At 38.8% G+C, this 15,754-nt stretch overlaps 4 protein-coding genes and 1 long non-coding RNA gene across 8 annotated transcripts; 1 reads left to right on the top strand and 4 right to left on the bottom strand.

The window, feature by feature from the left end:
- Positions 1–85: 85 nt before the first annotated feature.
- Positions 86–2,545, bottom strand: SVR7 (pentatricopeptide (PPR) repeat-containing protein). The gene has a single exon (NM_117734.8). The coding sequence runs from the start codon at positions 2,427–2,429 to the stop codon at positions 321–323; it is 2,109 nt and encodes a 702-aa protein (NP_193372.6). The 5' UTR covers positions 2,430–2,545; the 3' UTR covers positions 86–320.
- A 1,634-nt stretch (positions 2,546–4,179) lies between these two features.
- Positions 4,180–6,211, bottom strand: AT4G16380 (Heavy metal transport/detoxification superfamily protein). Of its 4 annotated transcripts, none has more exons than NM_202830.6 (3): positions 5,753–6,211; positions 5,226–5,307; positions 4,181–5,117 (listed from the first exon to the last, which is right to left on the bottom strand). In NM_202830.6, the coding sequence occupies exons 1-3, from the start codon at positions 5,774–5,776 to the stop codon at positions 4,459–4,461; spliced, it is 765 nt and encodes a 254-aa protein (NP_974559.5). In that variant the 5' UTR covers positions 5,777–6,211; the 3' UTR covers positions 4,181–4,458. The 4 variants fall into 4 exon arrangements, with proteins under 4 accessions (NP_001329947.1, NP_974559.5, NP_001329948.1 ...); NM_001341099.1 differs by having other exon boundaries at positions 4,197–5,119; positions 5,522–5,859; NM_001341100.1 differs by having other exon boundaries at positions 4,180–5,117; positions 5,226–6,103.
- Positions 6,212–8,399: 2,188 nt separating this feature from the next.
- AT4G06390 lies at positions 8,400–8,637 on the bottom strand. Its single transcript, NR_142008.1, has one exon. It is a non-coding gene; the product is annotated as an other RNA (long non-coding RNA).
- Positions 8,638–10,070: 1,433 nt separating this feature from the next.
- OPT3 (oligopeptide transporter) lies at positions 10,071–13,112 on the top strand. Its single transcript, NM_117732.7, has 5 exons — positions 10,071–10,834; positions 10,918–11,015; positions 11,111–11,680; positions 11,762–12,017; positions 12,103–13,112. Exons 1-5 carry the CDS (start codon positions 10,343–10,345, stop codon positions 12,898–12,900), a joined length of 2,214 nt encoding a protein of 737 aa, NP_567493.5. The 5' UTR covers positions 10,071–10,342; the 3' UTR covers positions 12,901–13,112.
- Positions 13,113–13,210: 98 nt separating this feature from the next.
- Positions 13,211–15,287, bottom strand: AT4G16360 (SNF1-related protein kinase regulatory subunit beta-2). The gene is given in 4 exon segments (NM_117731.7): positions 13,211–13,907; positions 14,110–14,272; positions 14,370–14,551; positions 14,645–15,287. Coding segments are annotated over 4 exon segments (871 nt in total). The 5' UTR covers positions 14,844–15,287; the 3' UTR covers positions 13,211–13,580.
- Between the last annotated feature and the right edge of the window lie 467 nt (positions 15,288–15,754).

The following is a 15,754-nucleotide window of genomic DNA, read 5'->3' as shown; positions in this document are numbered from 1 at the left end:
GCAAATGTCAACCTGGGTCTTAAATATGTAAAATAAATAGAGCAAAAGAGCATGCTTTCCAGGGGAAGGCAAAGTCAAATCACCACCGCCCCAGTATTAAAGTCAATAGAAGGATATGCAGAGAAGACCATGAAATGAAACTAAGGAGAATGAAACTTAATCAGTTCTCTAAATTGTTTCAAAATGTGTATAACCCGAGTTTGCTAGCATTACAAAATCTTTCCTGATCCAGTATCCGGTATCAGGAGAAAGAAAGCTAAATAGTGGAGAAAGCTCGAAGCCACATAGACAATATCAAAGCTACATACCAATTACAAGAGCTACGCAGAAACTCCTCCAGCTGAGCGTCTAGACTCCAACCATGCCTTTGCCGCAACACTGGTAGTCAAAAACCAGCCAACCTTATCTGGGGCTTCATGGAAAGGAGCATTTAGCTCCTTCAAGTGAGACTCGAAAACAGCTGCTAGACCTTTGTCTGAGTATTTGTGTTTTCCATGTCCAGTGTTGATTCCAAGCAACGGAGGGAACTCTTCACCGGATTCAAGAGCCGCTTCTGATAAGTCATTCATCCAAACATGAAGAGCGGTCAAAGCTGCCCCCAAAGAGAGACTTTTTAGATGTAAGGACCATTGGGTAGCAGATTTTGATTGAAGACCCGTATAAATGTCATACTCAAGTCCTAGTTGTAGGATCTCACAAGCTCTTTCCAACTTATTGAGATTGACACAGAGATCAATCAAGCAATTCAAATATGCTTTCTTTACATCAGATCCAATGGAATCAATCAACTCAGATGCTTCCTTCTTGAACACCCCTTCCTCGCAGTTTTGCTCCTCGACCAACATCTTAACCACTTGACCAAGCTTTGGCTTAGCCTTCTCGACACAGCCAATGAGTTTACCGATTTCCTCACTCGGTGTCTGGGTCATTACATTCAGAAGACACCCACAAAATCTGTCGTCCGGAGTTATACCCAGTTCCAACACTTGATCGAATGTCCTCACAACATCATCTACCTGCTTGGCTTTCCCATAACACTGGATAACTGACGTCAGAACAAAAAGAGTAGGCTCAAAACCAGCTTCTCTCATTTGAAGAAGAGCCGCCTCGGCCTCTGAAACCCTCCCACTACAAGCGTACACAGTGATCAACGAAGAGAAGGTCCAGCTGTCCGGATCACAAGTCTCACAATTCTTCATATCTTGAAAAATCTCAAAAGCCTCATCAACATATCGATTATCAGCACACATGGACAAGAGAGTATTGTAAAGAATCACAGTTAAAGACAATCCCTTCTCCTTCATCTCTCGGTAGATAGCAAGTGCATCATCGCCATAACGAGCTCTACCATAGGCTCTAACAAGAGCAGCATAAGTACTCCAATTGGGAGTAAAGCCATTGGTAATAAGATCCTTGTAGATAATTTTAGCCTGCCAAGGCCTCTTGGCTCTACCCATAGAATCTATCAACCTATTGTAAATAACCAGATTAGGCTTCACCCCAAGAGCCTTCATTTCTTCATAGATATTGAGACACCCATCATAGTTTCCAGAAACACCATAAATCCTAATCAAAGTCGAAAAAGTAACAGCGTCAATACGCCATTTCTCAGTCCTTGCTCGATCATACAAACTCAAAGCCATGTCAACGTTACCAGCACGCCCGTAAGCATCAATCATAGCAGCCATAGTGACATTATCAGGCTCACATCCAAAAGAAGACATTTTCTCAAACCACTCAACAGCTCTCTTAGGTACACCATTCTGCCTAGCACAACTAATTATCGTAGTGAAAGTTGCATTATCCGGTTTAATCCCTCTCTCAAGCATTTCATCGAACAGCTTCTCTGACTTTTCAAGATCCTTGCTTTTCCTAAACACCTTCATGGTAACATTGTAGAGAATCACTTCCCTGCTAGGTTTCATCGTCTCCAAGAGATTATTCAACACAAGTGGCGCAGTTTCTGGGTTAGTCATGTTATTGAGAGTAACAACAGCATCTTGCTCAAACAATTTACCACCAAACCCAGTAATGACATCGCAAACATCAGCTTCGTTTGGCTTACACGCGTCAAGAGACTCAGCTAGTTTGATAAGAGAAGAGTACCTCGAATCGTAAGATTTTCTACGGAGCTGAGAAGCTCTGGGGCTTTTGGGATTAACCCAGACGTAGCTTTTGGAAGCAGTAGGTTCTGGTATAGGAAGATCTACATCAACAAGTTTGGATTTTTCACTCTGTGGAATCGCTTCTTGTACTGAAACATGGGTTGCTTGGAGAAGGTTTCTGGAGTGGAAATGAGAAGAATTGGGATTGTAAGAGGAGAGGAAACTTCTTGGTGTGGATTTGGGATACACTGAGAGAAGATTGCAGAGAGGAAGAGGGTCATGTAGAAGAGACGAGGGAGAGGAACATAGATGATGAAATGACATTTTTTTGTGGGTACTTTGTTCGCAGTTGCAGCCTCGAGACCTTATCCAACAGTCTCTGCAACTTTGTAGAAGAAAAAGAATGATAGAGACGAAATGTGTTGTTTTAGTGTTTCTGTAGGTAACTGCGTGCTGCTTTTATTGTTGAAACCCACCACGTAGTGTTACTAAGTTTCCACTGAACGATGGCGTGTTTTGGGTATGGAAAATTATCATGCCGGCCCAAATAGAGTTACGAATAGACAGGCCTGTAAAAGAGTTCATGTTAAAAAGAGTTTCTTTTTCTATTTTTGGTAAGATATGGTATTTATGAGAGAACTTAAATATACATTTTAGCAATATAGAGTACAGGAAAAGAAGATTAAAGTATTTGTTAGACATCTAAGAAGATTAAGTGCAAGTTATCTTCATGGTTAAAGTTTGCCTAGCTTAATATTGGTGGAAAGGATGAGATATTGAGATCTGTTGTATATGTCATTAGTGTTCAGATACTATTCAGTCAGTCTTGTTATGAAAGGAATCGTGCAAAGAAACCAACAGTAAAATATCTTATATCTATATTTAGATCATTTTGCTATGTTCACGTCACGTGTTTCACGCTCAAAAAATCAAATTGCTATCTTTTTTTCTTTCTTAGAAAGGCTTAAATTTTTTCTATCTTGAGACATGCAAATACATAATGTCTCGTGATGTGATCTTTGGTAGAACTTCTCATATAACGGGCTAGGCCACCTCAGTCTTAATTGAGCAAGAAGTTCTTCAAAGATCGATAGGTTAGTGCTAATAAAGTTTCTTTATAGTTAGTTATTGCATATTTAAAGTACAAAATAGCATACTCGAACACGTACGTGGCACATACGAAAACCTTTCAGTTATGCGATATGACTCGTCTTTGAATGTCTAAAATGCTTATAATCATATTCCTACAATCTTAAAACATCTCTTTTCTGTAAACAAATAGTCTTTTCGATTAAATATCTTGAGACACAGAGATACATCATGTCTCGTGATGTTATATTTGATGAATTTTTCTCATATAATTGGCCACCTCCTCAGTCTTAATTGAGCAAGAAGCTCTTCAAAGATCGATAGGTTAGTGCTAACAAAGTTCTTTATTAGTTATTGCATATTTAAAGTAAAAACAGTACACTCGAACACGTACGTGGCACATACGAAAACCATTCACTTATGCGATATAACTTGTCTTTGAATGTCTAAAATGCTTATAATTAATCCTATCTTAGAACCGACATACAATCTTAAAAAGTTGTATTTGTAAACAAATGATTTTTTCGATTAAAAGATCCCGATTCTTCTGACAAATCTACTATAGCTCTGCTAAAAGTTGACCTTTAACTGCTTTCACACAAAAACAATGTGAAAACGACAAATTGTTTTTTGGACCATCTTTTTGATCTACCCGTACGTGTAATGTTTCTTACTTTCTTTAAACCTTTACCACAAATACAAAGAAACTGGAATTGTCTCACTAATCATATTTTGTTGTAATCTTTAGAGTTAACTTTCCAATAACAGTAACTTATAACCTCATTTCTCCTACGAATATTTTTAAATGGCATCATAATAATCATAGTACTAGCTTCGTACGTAAGAATATGGTACTACAGCTTTATGTGCACGAATCCTTCGTCAAACTTGTAAATAAATTAAGAAGAAAATGTCACAAATCCCAATAACTCCACCGACACTACTTTGGAAAATGAAAAGAAGAAAAGTTAAATCAGAGGTACATCACAAAAAGTAGATTACGAATAAAGCGAAATACTATTATTGGTTCATATAAAGAAGAACATGAAACAAATTTCTTTATAGTGTTTACAGTTACAGCTTCGAATGGACAACCAAATATTGGAAATGGCTACCATTTACAAAATACAACGTTCCTTCCTTATTGGTTCTCTTAATCACAACATTACACGTAAACATCTCTATATTTTTTTAATTATTATTTGTATAAGAAGAAAAAAAGATTAAAGGAAAAATAAAGGATTTAGAGATAAAGAAGTCAAATTCACATGATGGAACAGCTCTGTGGATTCTCTTCGCTGAAGTAATCACATCTAGTGACGTGGCATTGTCTATAAGCAGGTGGTGGTGGTGGGCAGCCCCCACCCCAGCTCTCGTAGACTGGTCGTCCATAGCACTCGTAAGGCTGCGGCGGCATTCCATATCCATTGAATGCTGGCCCTCCGTATCCATCGTAGTAGGGCCCGCAACACATTGCTGGCTGCCCTTGCGGCATCATCGGGATCGCTTGCGGTGGCGGTCCCGGCTGCTTCGGGGCAGGTGCGGGAGCTGGAGCGGGAGCGGGTGCGGGTTTGGCTGCGGGTGCTGGTGCGGGAGCTGGAGCGGGTGCGGGTTGCTTCGTCTTTTCGGGTTCTTTGGGCTTTTCTGGCTGTTTGGGCTTCTCTGGCTCTTTAAGCTTTTCAGGCTGTTTTGGCTTTTCAGGTTCCTTAGGCTTCTCAGGAGCTTTAGGCTGAGCATCTTTAGGTTTCTGAGGTGGTTGTTGGGGTTGTGGCTGAGGAGGCTTGGGTGGCTCGACGATCTCAATGGTCTTTATCGAGCCGCCGCCTTTGGAACAGAGTTTGTCCATGATCCTCTCAGGACTACAGCAAACCACCTTGATGATAACAATGTTGGACTTTTCATCGAACAATTGGTCTCTTATTTCTCTTGTTCCCAATCACACAAGTAAATCCACTCAGTCCATTTCCAAACAAAACCAATCAAAATCAAATTCACCAAAAAAAAGTTAAGAAAAAGAGAGAAGTAACTCACGAGGGAACTTGCAAAGAACCTTCTTCACTTTCTTGTAACATTTGGCACAATCAAGATCCACCTTCAACTTCATCATAGTTACCTGTTTTTCAGATATCAACATCACTAAATCCTCTGCTTCTTCCATAGTTTGCTTTTTTGATAAAAAATTATATGTACTAATGGATTTGACGTTTATAAGATCTTATTACTGAAAGAAACAACAAAAAAGGGAAGGGAGCAGAAGAACAGATTCGACCTCTGACACAAAATAGAAAAAGAGAAGAAGAATCTGATCTCTTCTTTTCTTTTCTTACTTTTTTTGGGGTTTAAAGAGAATCTGATTTCTTCTCATAGTTTCTACAAAGTAGCCAACTCTTTTTTTTAATCCACACAAAAACAAACAAACATAAAACCACATATACAAAAACCTCCTCAGGTTAATAATAAATAAAGATTGAATATATCCTCAAGACCCACAAATTAAAAAAACAACTATAATAAGAGAATACCATTAACTGAATAAGAAGAGAAGAGAAGAAGAAAACCTTTTCTTTGCCCTTCTCGGCCATGGCGTCGAATGAAGAGCTGAGATCTGAGATCTGAAAATCTGACGGTGGCTTTAGCTTAGAGTCTACTTCAAGGGAGAGAGAGATTGGGTGGTGGTGAGAAATGTAGCTTTTTATAATACAGTCTCATATCCCACTGTCACCAACCACGTTTTGACACGTGTTTTTAGTTGGCGTCGATTTTGATTAATCAAAACTTTTTTCTTGATTTTAAAAGAAAAACAAAAATGTTAGCAGCCAGGTACAATAATGGAATCACCAGAACCCTTTTCACATCTCTAACTTTCATAGTTGCCATTATTTGACTTAACCCAATCTTTCTTTCTTTATTTGTCACCAAATGAAATTTACTGCTTATCCTAAATTCAATGTTTCTTTACTAGTTTAATACATTAACATGCAAAAAATAAAACTAAACTATTTATGGAAGGAGTGGGGCGTGAGTCGGCATAATTCAATTTCTCAATCATTCTTCCTTCAACGCAACTCTTTGTCTCCTTCTACACTTTTTTTTTTTGTCTGTACTAATTTGCTTAATTAAAAATTGTAAAGAATCTTTGTAATTGTTTCTCTCCAGCTCGATTAATCAACTACTCCAATAGTCCAACTCCCACATCACATGCTTTGTAATCATCTATATATAGAAGAAACAGGTTAATTTGTATGCGTATCTTATAATATTTTCACTAACGAACAAATTGAGCAATCATCATCATCATTAATTCTTCATACGTAAGAAGAAGATAGAAGGAGAGAAAACAACAAGAAATATAGCTGGAAGATTCGTCACATGCAGTTTAGTTGGTAGAATAAAACACTTTATATTTGGGAGTTTTACAAAAGCCAATAGAAATCTTTTTTTTTTTTTGATGAATATTGGTATATGAATTTTAATAGATGGGTCATGAAACCTAATGGGTATTTCGAAGTACAAAAACATAATTCTTAATGGACTTCATTCTTTAGATCAGAATCTCCAATCCTACTCTCCAGGTCCAGTAGGCCATTTCACATTCTTTTTGAATAGAGAAAATTAAGTCTCGGTGGTGGATGTACTAACCCTTACAAATTTTACAATGAATATAACTCACTTTGGAAGCGATATGAGGCCAAAAAGATTAATAACTAGGAAAGGTTCACTTGAAAGCCAAAGGATATCCCCCTCAAGTTGCTGATACTGCTGGTCGTTGGCCTTTGTATCAGTACTCAGTTGTTGTTGACAGAAATGTCGAAAAGGAATCCACGATCATGATAGAAATATCGATTGTAAACCTAAACTGTTTTCATTTTCTATGAAATATTTACATTTTTAGCAAAAAAATTGAATCCACGTCATGAGGTTTAAACCAAAAGAGGATCATATCCTACATTTTACAGCTAAGAACGTTCTGAAATAAAACTGATTATGTACTTAATATATAACTTTTGACATTATTGTCTGATTGAATCTGATGAGAATTTTTTGGTTTTCAGCTGAAACGCTCGCGTCTTCTAAGTCATGAGGAGGCCCAATGGCACTTACGGAGGAGAACATATGTATTTGACTATTTTTATAATTACATAGGTATGCAAATGTTTGACTGTTTGTAACATGATTTCTTGTGGAAATTTATGTAAGAAATCTTAATCTTTGAATAATTGACCGTTTGTAACATGCTTTATTCAGTTTCTCTTCATACATTATCATCAGTTTCTATTTATCATAAGTAAGTTAATTAATAAGTGGGTACATATCATCCATATAAGTAACATTGGCAATAATGGGATGATATCATTGTTTAGTTTAGACTTAGAAGATGAGAAGTACATCTTGTGTGAGGTCATGCTAATAATCTACTATACAATACCCCATCACTTGCTCTCTTATGTAAACTTCCAAGTTCCACTTAAATCTGCTATCTAATGCTATTTTTAGCTGCTTAACATGTACATTTAAAAAAATGTTTAGTTATATGTTTTCGACCGTAATGTTTTCTTTGTATAAATCAATTATTTGCAATGTAGTAGATCTAGTGGGAAGTATACGATTTAGGCGAAACAGATTGACAAGAATATATAATACTGAAAGAGACACACAGAAATATACAAAATAAGGAGTCGTCTCTGCTGAAAATTCAAAGAGAATTAATAATGAGATCGGAAATCTATTGGGTCCCAATCGCAACTCAAAAGTTAGGAAGACTTTTGATAAGATTCTGTCCTTTTGATGTGATTGCCAAGATATAGCATTCTACTTTGTGTGGCTCCGAGACATGTACTACTTCGATACTTTCTACCCTATCTATATCCATTCACACATTACAAATTTGATTGGTAACTATAATTATTCTTTTTTGTATGTAACAAAGTTGTGGTAAACAGAGATAGTACGGAGTTGTTGATATCTCACTAAACAAAATTTTGTACCTCTAGTTTTGTACCGCCACTATTTTGTGACGGCAAGAATACGACAATTGTATTTTAATTTTAGTTTTAATTTTCAAAAGTGTATAAAACTGGAAGTGAATATATTGTATCATAACTATTAAACTATACTTTTTTAATACATTAAAAAAAAAGTTTATTTTATCGTACCACAATTTTTATTCATACTCCATATATCTCTTACCCTATCGTTTAGTGCCTCTAATTGCACCATCATCGCTTATCCCCAAAAGAAGATTAACGTTTCATGTCACCAATTTGATCCGACAAGATTTAATCTTAAAGTAGCATCTTTCACCTCAAGAGCATGTTTGATGGAACTATATACATATATATATTGAAAATGTAAAGTTGGTCCGAGAACGACAAGCACTTCAGACAATGAAAATGTTTAATGGAATGGAAGAAATTCGTTTTGGTCGATGCAGAACCAAGCCCGGCCCGCATGGTAATGTCTCGTTCACTATTTGCTTTGACGAAAAAAGTTATGAATGGTCCAAACGAAATGATTGCTGTAACCTGTAAATTTGGTAATGCGTAATCATTCAATTTATGGTTTGTGAACAAACAATGTATACATATAGTATTGGTTTTAAATTTCATGTACTAATAAGGAAAAGAAGGAGAGAAACGATGAAAATATAAAAAGAGGCTTTTTAGGGTTTAAGCCTTTAAGAGAATAAAGGGACAAATAACAATAAGGAAGTGTCGTTTTCTGTGTGGAAGGAGAATAATGAATAGAGTGTGGGCATTGTGTATTGTGTCATTCTCCTAATTCCAAATTCATTGCTTCAAAACTACTCAAGAATCATATTTGCAAGTAGTGGTGTTTGGCTCTACAACGTTCTCTCTTTACCATGCCATGGAATTATTCCTTGAAACAGAAAAAAAGAGAACAATCATCAATATTCCTTTTGTTAAAGATCTTGATCATTGGGTCTCCGTTAGACTCTCACTCAAGTCTCACCAATCAGCTAAAGATGAAATTTTGATAATCGTTTTTTTAACGCTTATTAAAACCCAAGAGAGATTCATGCATGTTATAATCCTTATTCATATAAGTTTTCAATGTAATATGTTTTACACGTCACTGAATTTGGTAGAAGTTTGTTTATGAACTTTGTTGCTCAGCTAACATAGACTGTGTTTTTCCCCCCTTACAATATCTACCCAATCAATGTTTTCTTATACTAGTCAGGACGTTTTTTAACCAAAACGATTGAACTTTCAGACATATCACTCTCTTTTGTTTTTGTGCAGATAGATATATCACTCTCTAATCCATATTAGTTCTCTTTTACTTTATTTTATTTTATTTAAGAACAATTTAGTTTTTTATTCATCTTTATTCCATGTCCTAAGAATCGAAGTGAATAGTTAACAGTTTGTTTTAATACAATAATATTAGTTGCCGTCGTTTCTTCTTTAAATCACTGTTTTCTTTGGACTTTTTACGGACAACCAATAGAAAGTGCAAAGAAGCATATTCAAAAGTTCAAAATCCATTCGGACATGTCCACGTGTGATCTGCCACTCTGTAAAAATTCCACGTTAGCATGACGGACACGTGGATATAGTTATGTTCTGCGCACACCACGAGCTAACCACACCTAGGCAGCACGACCTCCGTCAGAATACTAACGGCCGTTCTCTTCCACTCGCGTAGTTCTCAAGCAAAACACTCACGGCGTTGGAAACGTGGAACGTTGCGTCCTAGTCCAGTGTCAAAAAAACGGGACCACATGAGACAAGCTTTGATCTGGACAGAGTTCTGAGTGTGTCAGACCTTCAACGGCACGTGCGTCTCACACGCGTGGAAAATATAGGAAAGCAAATCCATTTGGAACCTCCCAATGTGTCTTGCAGATTTCATCTTCCTTTTTCTTTTTCCTTTTTACCATACTCCTCTTAATAACATTGGTCAAAGATCAGTATATAATTAGTTGTAATTATATGAAAAAGATATTTTAACATGGGTTTGCGTGATAGAGCGACACGTGGATAAACTAACGAATAGGAGAAAAGGGGTAATAATGTAATTTTGTAACAGCATTCACTTTCTGCCAGTAGTTCCACTGTCTTGTCCTTTGGTTATATAAACAAGAACAACGCAACTTTGTCTGGTACTTCAGAAGAAGAAAGAAAATGGACGCGGAGAAGGCTACTGATAAGACTAATGTCCATCTCTCCTCGGACCATGAGCGTTGTCCGGTGGAGGAAGTGGCTCTTGTTGTGCCTGAGACGGATGATCCAAGCCTACCGGTGATGACATTCAGAGCTTGGTTCTTGGGTCTGACCTCTTGTGTTCTGCTCATCTTTCTCAACACGTTCTTCACATACCGTACGCAGCCACTCACCATCTCAGCCATCCTCATGCAGATCGCTGTTTTGCCCATCGGCAAGTTCATGGCTCGGACTCTTCCCACCACTTCTCACAACCTTCTTGGGTGGAGTTTTAGCCTCAATCCTGGTCCTTTTAACATCAAGGAGCATGTCATTATCACCATCTTTGCTAATTGTGGCGTTGCTTACGGTGGTGGTGATGCTTACTCTATTGGGGCTATCACTGTTATGAAAGCTTACTATAAACAGAGCCTTAGCTTCATCTGTGGTCTCTTCATCGTCTTGACCACTCAGGTTTACTATCTTTCTCCCTTTTGGAATTTACAATTTTGTCAAAAAATCTGTTAATTGACCAGAATGGAAATGAATTTTTGTAGATTTTGGGTTATGGTTGGGCTGGGATTCTGAGGAGGTACCTTGTTGATCCTGTTGACATGTGGTGGCCTTCAAATCTCGCTCAAGTTTCTCTCTTCAGGTTCTTAATCCAATCTTGATTCGTAAATTAGCTGCAATGCGAGAAAAGTTGATTCCTTTGAAGTTGAATTGTTTTGTTTTTGTGTTTTGTTTCAGAGCGTTGCACGAGAAGGAAAACAAGTCTAAAGGCTTGACGAGGATGAAGTTCTTTCTAGTAGCTCTTGGTGCTAGCTTTATTTACTATGCACTTCCAGGCTATCTATTCCCAATCTTGACTTTCTTCTCATGGGTTTGTTGGGCTTGGCCAAACAGCATCACGGCTCAGCAGGTTGGTTCAGGGTACCATGGCCTTGGGGTTGGAGCCTTCACTCTTGACTGGGCTGGCATCTCTGCTTACCATGGTAGTCCATTGGTGGCTCCATGGTCCTCTATCCTCAACGTTGGTGTTGGTTTCATCATGTTTATATACATCATCGTCCCTGTTTGTTACTGGAAGTTCAACACTTTCGATGCCAGAAAGTTCCCCATTTTCTCCAACCAGCTATTCACTACTAGTGGCCAGAAGTATGACACAACCAAGATCTTGACACCGCAGTTTGATCTGGATATTGGTGCTTATAACAACTACGGGAAACTTTACCTCAGCCCTCTTTTCGCACTCTCTATCGGATCCGGGTTTGCGAGATTCACTGCAACACTAACTCATGTGGCATTGTTCAACGGCAGGTTAGTTAGTTTTGTCATTCAGTTTTGTTGAGTAGCAAGGGCACTGTGAGAAGAGAATCATCACTTGGTGTGTTTGTGCAGGGACATATGGAAGCAGACTTGGTCTGCAGTGAACACCACGAAGCTGGACATCCATGGAAAATTGATGCAAAGCTACAAAAAAGTGCCTGAGTGGTGGTTTTATATATTGCTGGCAGGAAGTGTAGCCATGTCTCTCCTAATGTCTTTTGTGTGGAAGGAGTCAGTGCAGCTTCCATGGTGGGGAATGCTCTTTGCTTTTGCATTGGCCTTCATTGTCACACTCCCTATCGGTGTCATTCAAGCAACTACAAATCAGGTTACATACTAGTTTATATATAAGACAATGCCTCTTCCAATAACACATGCTCATATCTTTTTGTGTGTTGTTTTTTAAAATGCAGCAACCAGGATATGATATAATAGGGCAGTTCATTATCGGTTATATCCTGCCTGGAAAACCCATTGCAAACCTGATTTTCAAGATTTACGGGAGAATCAGCACAGTCCATGCTCTCTCATTTTTGGCAGACCTTAAGCTTGGCCATTACATGAAAATCCCACCGCGCTGCATGTACACGGCTCAGCTGGTGGGCACTGTGGTAGCTGGTGTGGTGAATCTGGGAGTGGCCTGGTGGATGTTGGAGAGCATTCAAGACATATGCGACATCGAAGGAGACCACCCTAATAGCCCCTGGACTTGCCCCAAGTATAGAGTGACGTTCGATGCTTCAGTTATTTGGGGGTTGATAGGACCAAGACGGCTCTTTGGACCAGGAGGCATGTACCGTAACCTTGTTGGGCTCTTCCTCATTGGAGCTGTCCTGCCTGTTCCCGTGTGGGCGCTGAGCAAGATCTTCCCAAACAAGAAGTGGATCCCTCTCATCAACATTCCAGTTATCTCCTACGGCTTTGCAGGGATGCCTCCAGCCACTCCAACCAACATTGCCAGCTGGTTGGTCACAGGAACCATCTTCAACTACTTTGTGTTCAATTACCACAAGAGATGGTGGCAGAAGTACAATTACGTACTCTCTGCAGCGCTCGATGCAGGGACCGCGTTCATGGGGGTGCTCTTGTTCTTCGCCCTGCAGAATGCTGGACACGACCTCAAATGGTGGGGCACTGAAGTAGACCACTGCCCTCTTGCCTCCTGTCCCACGGCTCCTGGAATCAAAGCCAAAGGCTGTCCCGTTTTCTAAGCTCAGCAGAATTGATTAGATTCAAACATAAAAATTCACATGTTTTGCCCTTTCTATTGCTTCTTTCTGTACAGCCTTCTACTGTTAGATAGTGGCCATCAGAATGCAATAAACTCTACCTTAGATTCATTTGAGAATGATAATGAGCTATTGAGACATCTGTCATCTTTTGCTTTTTCACCGATATATAGTTGATCTGCAGATGCTTTGTTACACAAGTTGCAGAAGCATATGATCATCTGTCACAATCACACATGACTTTGCTAAATTTGAAAGCAAACAATAATTTAAAAGACTGGCAGGTGACAACTTTTTGTGAAAACTTGAAAGCCCCAAAACAAAACCATAAAAAAGATTTGCCGGTTTTACAAGTGAAGTCGTTCCTGCATTCTTCTATGCTAAAAAAAAAACAGATGATGAAGTCTTCAAATCAAAAGATTACACAGACACTGACTGAATACTGCATCTTCATTCTGTTGGTAAACCTTATTGACAACTTTTAAAGACAACAAAATTCGCTGTATCGAGGGAATACTTTGCCTGGAAATAACTCTCTTCGTGTGTCTCCTTTCTATATAGCCTCACCCATACTCCATGAGTTAACGTTTTAACACCAAAATAGATAAGAGCATGCCGAGGATCCACATGCTAACTACCCATTGGAATTGCATCATCTTCACTCACCTCTGCAGGGATTTGTAGAGCACCACAGTTACATACTTTGCTAGAAATCGGTGAGTGGAACCAAGCGCAACCACAGAAGGACCACTTTTGCCCTTCTGCATGTAAAGATGATTGAGAATGACATGCTGAGGTCTCGGCAGCGGAGATGGAATGTCAGGATTGGCTGCCGGCAAGTTCAGCAGTGTCATTTGTAGGTGCGGGGGAACCACAGGCGGTTCTTTAGAGTAGTCCTCAGCTCCGAGAAGCAAGTTGCTGTAACTATTCTCTGGAGATTGCGGAGGCTCAAACCCAGATATGCTTTGAATGTCTTCAGGAACATAGTCCTGCATAACATCAAAGTATCTCTGCTGTTTTCACACGGCAAAATCGAAAAAGGAACTACAAAGCCTGGTTTTTTAACTTGCTAATCAACATAGATGTCTTTCCCATTCCCTATAACCCTGATTTAGCAGTTCCAGTAGTCTCTCATTAACCGTTTCATTTCTCCACCAACCAACTAACCAATTCGAAAGAGAATGGAGTTACCTGAAGATCCAAAATGTTGAAAGTGTTCCCAGCATCATCTCTAGCTAAAGGGAGCTCAGGGGCATGCCTCCACTGTCCATCCACAATGAACCTGTACTCATAGACTCCTGAAGGTAACACTTTCATGATAGTGAAGTCCTTCCCAGATCTCTGCAGCCGACTTCTGATCAAACCCCCCAAAACAACAAACAACAAAGATGAGCTCAGATTTGAAATGATGAAAGAAGCCATTAAATCAAAACAAACATTCAGCTAAAAACCTTGTCTTCCAATTATCCCATGATCCCTCCACAGCAATCTCCTTGCCTCCATGACACCAAGTGATCATCGTAGGGATTCCTTGTTCGTTAGAAGCTTCTTCATACAACGAAGATGGCGATTGCATCCACGAAGGATTAGGGATATGAATTTCATCAGGTCTTTGAAGTGGAAGCACCGGAACCTAAAAAAAGACACAAACTTTAAAAGCTACAGATCTCTCTCTTTCATCACATCCTCCAGATTAAGACATCGAATCTGAAACCAAAACAAAAACCTGAGGAGCAAACATGAGAGGAGACTGAGTAGCTCGAGGGCTATGAGGAGGAGATTGACCCATAAGCTCAGGAGGAGCGACATGGTTACCATCAGAAGCAGCAGACATAGCTTCACGAGAACAAATCTCAGCGTCTTCGTCTTCAACAGCAGAAGCGTTGTTACTATTTCGGTTTTCTTTTGGCGTTCACGTTACCCATATCACACAAACAAAAGCGATAAAATCTAATCTCAATCTCTTCCTTATTAAAAACTCTTTTTTTTTACCGCAATCTGAGAAAAAAGAGGAAACTTCTCACCAGATCTCACCACAAATTCATCACTTACACAACATACTCGATTACAAGGACATGCCCGGGTTTAAAGATTGGTGCTTTTTCCCGTAGAAATTGATCAAAAAGAGTAGTAGGGACGGAGAAATTGAGGGCAAATTTATAAAAAGCCTTCCTGAGAGATCAGAAACTACAAACAAAAAAAGCAGGAAAGAGAAAACGAAAAAAAAAGGACCAATCTTTGATTCAACTGAAGCAAGACTCTCTACTCTCACACAAATTTCTTGCTGTTGTTGTTTGTCATAGCATCAATTGTTGTTGTTCCCATACCACTCTCCATCTTCCCCCACTCACATTTTCTGCTCTCTCTTTACTTTCATCTCTTTGTTTTTTCTTTATTGCATTTATTACCCTATAGTTTGATTTGGTTGAATTTACCCCCCAACACCCCACATTTGGTCTCAGTCTAATCAGTGGTAGGCACATCAATGGTCATCATTCTCACCAATTATTAGATAGATGTTGTATTCAATTCATTAACTCACTCGTTTGGTAATGCTCTATGTTTCAAAAGATGTAAACTTTGAAGTGGCCAGATTTATGTTTTTGTGGTCAATGTCTTTCTTTTCCCACCAGTTGAGTTTATGGCTATATCAAGTTTTCTGTTTTGGTTGATATTTGTTTTCCACCACTCAACTATTCCTCATAGATGATGGAAACATATAACAACCAAGATAAGAGATAGAGATAGAGAAGGAAATAATCCTTGAGTACATATAGAGAGAGCCTAGCCTAGTTAGTTAATATCTGTGATTCAGAGTGGAAGTGAGATTGTGATG

Source organism: Arabidopsis thaliana, chromosome 4, assembly GCF_000001735.4.
Source record: "Arabidopsis thaliana chromosome 4, partial sequence".
In the NCBI taxonomy this organism is placed as follows: Eukaryota; Viridiplantae; Streptophyta; class Magnoliopsida; order Brassicales; family Brassicaceae; genus Arabidopsis; species Arabidopsis thaliana.
Note: the sequence above shows the minus strand (reverse complement) of the source record. Positions and strands in the feature narration are given on the sequence as shown.

What these genes read in the sequence shown, in the direction of transcription:
- AT4G16380 (NM_001341100.1), bottom strand. Translation starts at nt 5,352, where the DNA reads ATGGAAGAAGCAGAGGATTTAGTGATGTTGATATCTGAAAAACAGGTA. An exon ending in GGTTCTTTGCAAGTTCCCTC is followed by an intron (nt 5,118 to 5,225) that starts GTGAGTTACTTC and finishes TGGGAACAAGAG; the next exon opens with AAATAAGAGACCAATTGTTC.
- OPT3 (NM_117732.7), top strand. Translation starts at nt 10,343, where the DNA reads ATGGACGCGGAGAAGGCTACTGATAAGACTAATGTCCATCTCTCCTCG. An exon ending in GTGGCATTGTTCAACGGCAG is followed by an intron (nt 11,681 to 11,761) that starts GTTAGTTAGTTT and finishes GTGTTTGTGCAG; the next exon opens with GGACATATGGAAGCAGACTT. An exon ending in TTCAAGCAACTACAAATCAG is followed by an intron (nt 12,018 to 12,102) that starts GTTACATACTAG and finishes TTTAAAATGCAG; the next exon opens with CAACCAGGATATGATATAAT.
- SVR7 (NM_117734.8), bottom strand. Translation starts at nt 2,429, where the DNA reads ATGTCATTTCATCATCTATGTTCCTCTCCCTCGTCTCTTCTACATGAC.